At 37.3% G+C, this 7,150-nt stretch overlaps 1 protein-coding gene across 1 annotated transcript in view; it reads left to right on the plus strand.

Moving 5' to 3' along the window:
- RFTN2 (raftlin family member 2) overlaps nucleotides 1–2,318 on the plus strand; it is a gene marked incomplete at its 5' end in the record, with an annotated part of 28,593 nt that extends 26,275 nt beyond the window's left edge. The window contains one exon of the mRNA XM_084289514.1: nucleotides 1,700–2,318. Within this exon, the coding sequence (XP_084145640.1) occupies nucleotides 1,700–1,969 (270 nt within the window). The 3' untranslated portion in view covers nucleotides 1,970–2,318. The remainder of the gene's footprint in view (nucleotides 1–1,699) is intronic.
- Between the last annotated feature and the right edge of the window lie 4,832 nt (nucleotides 2,319–7,150).

Consider the following 7,150-nt stretch of genomic DNA (forward strand, 5'->3'; position numbering starts at 1 on the left):
TCAGGTATGAAACAAGCTACTGAAACCTGAAGGCGTTCAGTATTAACTTTTAATATTAACTATTAACTTTTGCTCTAGAAATTGTAATAAATATGTTTATTTAAAATGATACATGGACAGGGGGAACAGAGTTGTGGAATTTTATCAAACAAACCTTTGAAAACATTTTAGTAAAAAAGTTTAACTCCTGTGATTCTACATTGTTGGTCGTGACACTTCACTTGCATTTACACTGACTGCATTTCTTGTTGTTTTACAAAATAAGATCATCATGTTCATAATTCAGGATGCTTTTGAAACACAAAGCTGCTGCAGATATCTAAAATATTTTAATTTCCAAACTAAATAAAATGCATCAGTTTGTCTATTTATGAGTATCCGTAACGTGTTGGTAACTCGGATATCTGGAGAAGAATACTAACTTTAAGAGAGCCAACCTACAAAACCAACAAGGCTTTTTCATTAATGGAACCTAATTAAGAAAGCCTAATTAAGTTCAGTGTTAGAGGATGCCTACATGAGAGTCTCAGACCCTCAGAGCCTGATCACGTTGCAGCTGTGTGGCAGGGTCCGGCCGTGGCACAGCTTTGTCCCCTAGGCATGTTCAGCTCCTGGACCCCTGTGACTTGCCTTCTGGGGGCTGGCAGTACAGGGTACCAGCTGCTTTGTGTACTCAAGGTCGGTTTTGTTGTAGTGTTTTGTTGTTTTTTTTTTTCCTTGTGAGGTTGAAGTTGCCAGTTCTAAAGGAACTTTTAATTCAGTAAGAATTGAGGGAACTCCTCTGTTACCTGGCCTGATATTCCCACAGGGTCTCTTTTCAGAAGACTGTGTGTTTCAAGTCCTCACAGATCCTATCTCTGCCTTCTTGTATATTTGTTGGTTAGTGCATTGTGATCTGGCTTGCAATTTATGTAATGGTTCAAAGGCCTCTTGGATTTAGAAGGGTTATATTGTCTCAGTGAGTTCTTTATCACACACCATTTGCTTCTCTAAGAAAACAGTTCAGAGGAGACCTGAGACTGAACTGCACACATGAGGGATTTCTCTTTTTTATTTCCTTTAGGCACACTTCTCCATCCTCTTACTGTGGCATCTAGGCAAAGCTTATTTCCTTCTGTTTCTCCTGAGGCAACACTATTTCCCCTTAGTCTAATTTCCCGATGTCTCCTGTAACAGCTTCCCTTAAATACATTTCCTTTAGCCACAAGGGCCATTGTTTTTACTGTTTCAAAAGAGTTTGGGAAAAATGTTACAGATGTATAGAAGGGGGCAAAGAACTGGCACAAACAGTTGCAGTTTTGGTTTGATCAGAGTCAGACATGTAGGTTAGGTGCAAAAATAAAGCTTTCTTCAAACAGCTGATTTTTAGCATGGGTTAAGACTTGTAAATCATTCTGTGTCTGCCAAGTAAAACATAGGAATTGGGCATTGTCAAAATAATTGCTTCTTCTAAGCATTTGCTTACTCTTTTCTAAATCTTGACTGTGGTGTATCTTTTGCATCTCTCCTTAAATATCTTTATAGAGAACAAAAATGTATCCATTAGGATATTTCTCTAGAGGAGTTCATAGTTTAAGCCAGTGTTAAATGCTGCTTTATGTTAAAATGCAGCTCACATTAAATTCATACATGACTCATTGTGAAGTGTTTGGCTTTTTTTCTATATAAGCTAACATTAAAACACCTCCTTTTATTTCAGAAGAAATCCTTAAGGCAAGTTACTGGGGAGGAAAAAAGCAGAGTTGGTAGCAGAAGTGTTGGATTAGACACAGCTACTTCTCGCCCTGTAGAAATTGGACAACCACCTGATGAGTTTCATCTGTCTCCTTCTAAACAATGTTGGATCAAAGAGGCCTCCTCCCAGTATGGAGGCTTTCCCAGATTCAGTAGCAGTGATGGAGTATTAAGAGAACTGGATGATGGACAATTTGACCAGGAAGATGGAGTCACTCAGGTCACATGTATGTGATGAAGTAAGTAACTGCAACAGATGGACATGTACAGAATTCACACAAATGTAAAACAAACCAAGTCCATGCTACTTTGAATGCATTGATATAATCCTATGACTTTTCCCAGACTCATTTTGTATTTTTGACTGTAGTAAGCCTACTGTAGTAATAATACTACTGCAAAATGCTTTGGCTTCCTGTCTGTCTTTGATAGAATAACTACCTGACTGGGTGCTCTGCTAACTTTTGTTCATCTTTTTTGACAAACAAGGAAGCAAATGCTGCAAAACAATGACAGTTTGTCTTCTGTAAGAAAGAAAGGAATGTGGATGTTTGGTGTTTTCCACAAGCTGAAAGTGTGTTTTGTTGTTGTTGTTTGTGTTTTGTTCTGTTTGTTTTTTTCCACAAGGATATTGTAAATACTGGGGGGGGGGGAAGGACAAGAAAAATTAAATATCTCCATATTGTTAAGTTTTAATGAGATTTTCACTTTACTTGCTTTGTCTAAGCTCAGAAACCTAGAGAAATACAAGTCATATGCTAGACAGTTAATTTAAGCTGCATTCAGACCTGGTATGTACAGAAAACCTCTGGAGGCAGACAGTTGCTCCTGTAATACTATCTCAGCTCTACGGCATTTACCAGGGTTCCATGTACACGTAAGCCAAAAGCTATCCCAGCATTCAGCTTTGTGTATATATATACAAAAACTTACTCGTGAGGAAATGAAGAGCCTCTCGCCTTCCAAAAGGTAACTTGCATTCTATGAAAAAGTACTTTGAGAAACTGTAAGAAGCACCAACAGCCAGGTGCACAATGATACTAATAATATACAGGAGGGAGAAGTAGATAAAATGTAATATTAGATGAGAGACTTTTTACAAATATGCCGATGTATATGCAAAATAAAATTTCTGCTAATTGTATATCACACTAGATGAATGATATCCAATTGCATCAAATAGCAGAAGCACTATTCACAGGAAAGACTGAAGCTCTTTGGCTTCTGTCCTCACTGTGGGGAGGAGTTAAGACTGGCTTCTGGGAGAAGAGACACATACAGGAATTATTTTTATGGTGCTGTCTTGAAATTACATCTGGCAATAAATAGTTCAGCTTCCATCTAAGCTGATCTACTGCAGTAGCTGGGAAACAAAAGCCACAGGAAAAGAAATTCTGCTTTTTCTTCTTTTTTCAGATCATTGTTGGTATTTCACATAAAATACTGTAACTTAGTTACTGTCTGTAAGAAGCTTTTACTAAGGGAAATTTCAAGTTTTAATTAAAAATGTAAATGAGAAGCTGAAGAAAATTGCATGATAAAGGTGATTGTAAATAAAAATGTATTTTTGAAGAAGTTCTAGAAGCAAAAACTTCTAAGTGCTTGTCACTCTCAAGCTAAGAAAACAACCTGATTCAGATGAAAAATCAAGACAGAACTGAGCAAATGTATTCCCAGCCTTTCTCTCAAGGTTTGTGGTACAGCATGCAGTCAGACAGGTATCAAAATCACCTGCCTCTGGTGGCAGTGTTCCACCAGATGCTGTAGAAGTCTCTTTGCCCACACTGGGATGACGGTGCCAGCACAGTGGGCACAGGAATGCAGTGACAGCAACACCAGCAACTGACTCAGAGCACCTGCAGGATGAACAGAATGGGGCAATTCAGCCTGCGATCTCCAGGGCAGGGAGCCACGCAGAATGGACTCTGGCAGGAGCTGCTTCTTGCAATGAACAAGAAAGAGTTCTTAAAAAAAAAAAAGTTGCACGTGCTGTGATAAGCAGAAGTAGCACGAAGCTTTACTACTATTTCAATTTATTTTTACAGGGCCTTATCCACTTGTATGAGGTTTGATTGTTGTACTAGGGGCTTGAAAGGATGATGGCTTTGGAGTTGCTTCCCAGTTTCGTGGTAAAAACTGTTGCAGGTTTGTTATTATTTTTTTTCCTTTGGAAGAGCAATTCCTAACAACTGTTTGCAGCAGACTTTATCCCTCTCCTGTTCAGCTTCACCAAACCCTGGTTCTGGAGACAACCTTTAAATTTATCTAATTTTCCTGTTGCACCTTGTTGGAAAGTGCAGCTTCTCTCTTCTCACATTAATTTCTTAAGAAAAATACCAGCAGTCTGGCAAAGTATTCCCTGCTCAATGGGAGGGTGCTAGCCAGGCGCTCCTCCCAGAGCCTGACCCAACTCCTGTCTTCTCACACAGCCCACTGAGTAGCAGTCATTCGACAGCAGGCATCTCCCCATGGTACTACAGATGGGGAAGAACTGATGAAAAGACACATCTGTCCCTGGCAGAAAGATAAGTAATTTCAGCATATTAAAAAAGGGACAGCAGCTGGTCTTGTAAAACTTGGAATATAATGCTGTACTTCTAAAAATATTTGTCAGAAGTAATCAAAAGAAAAAAAAAAAAAAACGCTCTCACATGTGCAATTAATGGTGGTTCTCCATACAAGTCAAAGTTGTAAAAAGCAGCAAAAATTGGTCAAAAAACTAGGAACTCTGAATATTCCAAGTTAAAGCTTTTAATGTGTATAAGAGAAATTACCTTTTATAAAATAGTATCACTGTTTAAGATAGTTAACAGCAGTAAATTGTAAAACAAAACCTACCTGCAAATATTTATATAACACATTATAATGTATAAAGTACTAAACTAAATGCAGTTACTCTTTCTACAATGCATTTATTTGGATACAAAGGAATCATTTCACTTTTGAAATCTTTTCCAGGTAGCGAATTTTTCCAGGTAGCGAATTTTTCCAGGTAGTGAAAATGCAGAAAACTCAAAACTAGCATCCAGGTGTTTTTTTAAAAAAGCTCTTCCCATATGATTAATGAAGTATAAAGTATAAACAAAGAAGATTCAATTTTTGCAACAAAGGTAGTCTGGATGTCCACAGGTACATTTTAGAATATTCCCACTTGAAGCTTTAAGAAATTTCTTTAAGAATTTTCTTAAATTGTAGGCCACGGAAAGGAATGTGGCTTTATTTCAGAGTTTCAACTGTACTTTAGTCCTTGCTCTTGAATCTCAGTAGGTTTTGATTGTGTTGCAAGCTTCTGTAAATTTATTTCTAGTCTTTTTAATTCAGTGTAAATATGCTAAATTGCTTCCTTTAAACCCCTTTAGAAATGCCTGTTGAGGTAAGGACAGCTGGTTATTTTTTTAATGCCATTTGTTTTGCATATAGTACATAAAGTTGTCCCTGCTGTACAAACACTAATCTAGAGTGTTTTCCTAGTTCTCTGTTGTCTTTCACCTCGCAGGGCTACATTTGGGCTCTGTACTGCACACAAAATTTAATTCTTCACCTTGAAAAAAAAAATGACAACCTGGCAGGAGACAAGATAGAAATGTGTAAAGGGAGTGGCACGGAGAAGGTAGCAAAGGAATAAATTCTTCAGTATTCTAATTCAAGGGAATCATGGAAATGGTAAGTAGCAGGTTTGAACCAAATGAAGGTACTTATTTGGCTGGCTGTTAACTGCTTGCTGCAGGATGTTGTATGTAAAACTACGTGGATTTAAAAGGTGACTGAAAAAAATCCTGAAAGGGAAAAAAAAAAGCTCTCTGAAAGTCACTGAACCAGACTGAAGCTGTTGGAGACTATAAACAGTGGTTTGACTGACTTGTGTGCTCATCCTGTTCCTTCTATTTCTTGTAAGGATCAGTTCTTCATCCTTGAGTTAGCTGGATTGAGCAGGACCATTGTGGGAGTGTAACTGAGAATGGTTTCTTGCTGCAAAACTTCTTTTAAAAAATCTGGGAGTAAACTGCTTGCTCAGTCTGTGTGAAGACTGTACACAAACCATTTGACTTCATGCACTAGTTGAAGAGCACAGATTAAACAACCTGTCTTCCTAGGGCATGGATGCTGAAACAAATAGTTGAAAATGCTTTTAAAAGAAGTGATGCAAAATCTTCTCTTTCTTTGCCATGAAAAATTCTGAAAACCAACTCATCTTATGTGGGAAAGAAAGAAGGGGAGGGTACATTTTGTGTTGAGGGGATTCTAATTAAAGCTATGTGTTTCAGTATGTTCTTAAACCGAAGCATTAAGTTATGACTCTACTAATCATAAAGTACTAGCAGCTCCTGTCAGCGAGCTTTTTTATATGCTCTTATTGCACACACACTCCTCATTTTACTCAAATGTATTTTACATACTTCATTATCTCAAGCCTTTTTATTGAATTGTGGCTCAAACTTTAAGCCTGGATGCGTACTCTGACCCGCCCCCAAAAAAAAGTACACTAATATCATGGCTTCATCTGCGAGTCTGAACTTCAATAGACGAGTCCCTCACCTGTATGTGACAACAAAAATACGACTATTAAAAAACAAAGATGGAAAGACATTAATGCTGTTCCCAAACCTCTCCAAAAGACTGAATACTTCATCTTAAAGTGTTAGGACAGGAAATACTTTTAAGTGTTTGCAAGCAGGAAGAAATAATCCACTATAAAAAAATCTTTGCCCTGCTCACACTTGTCACAGTTCATTTACATACCTGATCAGCTGTAATAAACTGCTGCTTAACCTCTGGCTTTGATCTATAAAGCACTATTTTCTTTTTGTAAAGCTAAGGTCTATATTTCTGATGGGAAGCTTCTCATCATTAAAAACACTTCTTAAATCAGTTATCAATGTCCTTATTGTGTTTGTCTCATGCTGGCATTAAATTCTTTAGCTCAATGTATACTTTCCTTCAATTATATTTTTGCAAGTCTTGTCTGTACATACATACATCACACAAGGCAAAGCTTGTTAGACTTTTAATCATCTGTTAAAAGCTGATTAGTTTACTTTTATTTTACATATTAATGTTCTGTAAGTAATAAAAAAACAGGTCACTGTTCTGACAATTGGCTATGGTTTAATTTATAGAATACAAGTGTTAGGATAGAGAATTTTTAAAGCCAATTTCCTGTGTCAAAATTTAGATGAATGGTATGAATTTAAGTGGTGAACATTCTTTGGGTAATCGTAACTTGAGACAAAGTGGTTTAGAGAAACGGGACTGATGACATGGTTGATGTTTTAAGCAGAAGCTTTGACAACATTAAGAGAATAAAAATCTCAGCAGCAAAATCACTGGGGCTGACTTGCAGCAAGATACGCTAAAGCAAGCATCAGGGCAAAAATAATGAGTTTTTTGACAATGAGCCTTTGCTTATGACATGCCA

The sequence above is a fragment of the Netta rufina genome, assembly GCF_964035555.1.
Source record: "Netta rufina genome assembly, chromosome: 6".
NCBI lineage: Eukaryota > Metazoa > Chordata > Aves > Anseriformes > Anatidae > Netta > Netta rufina.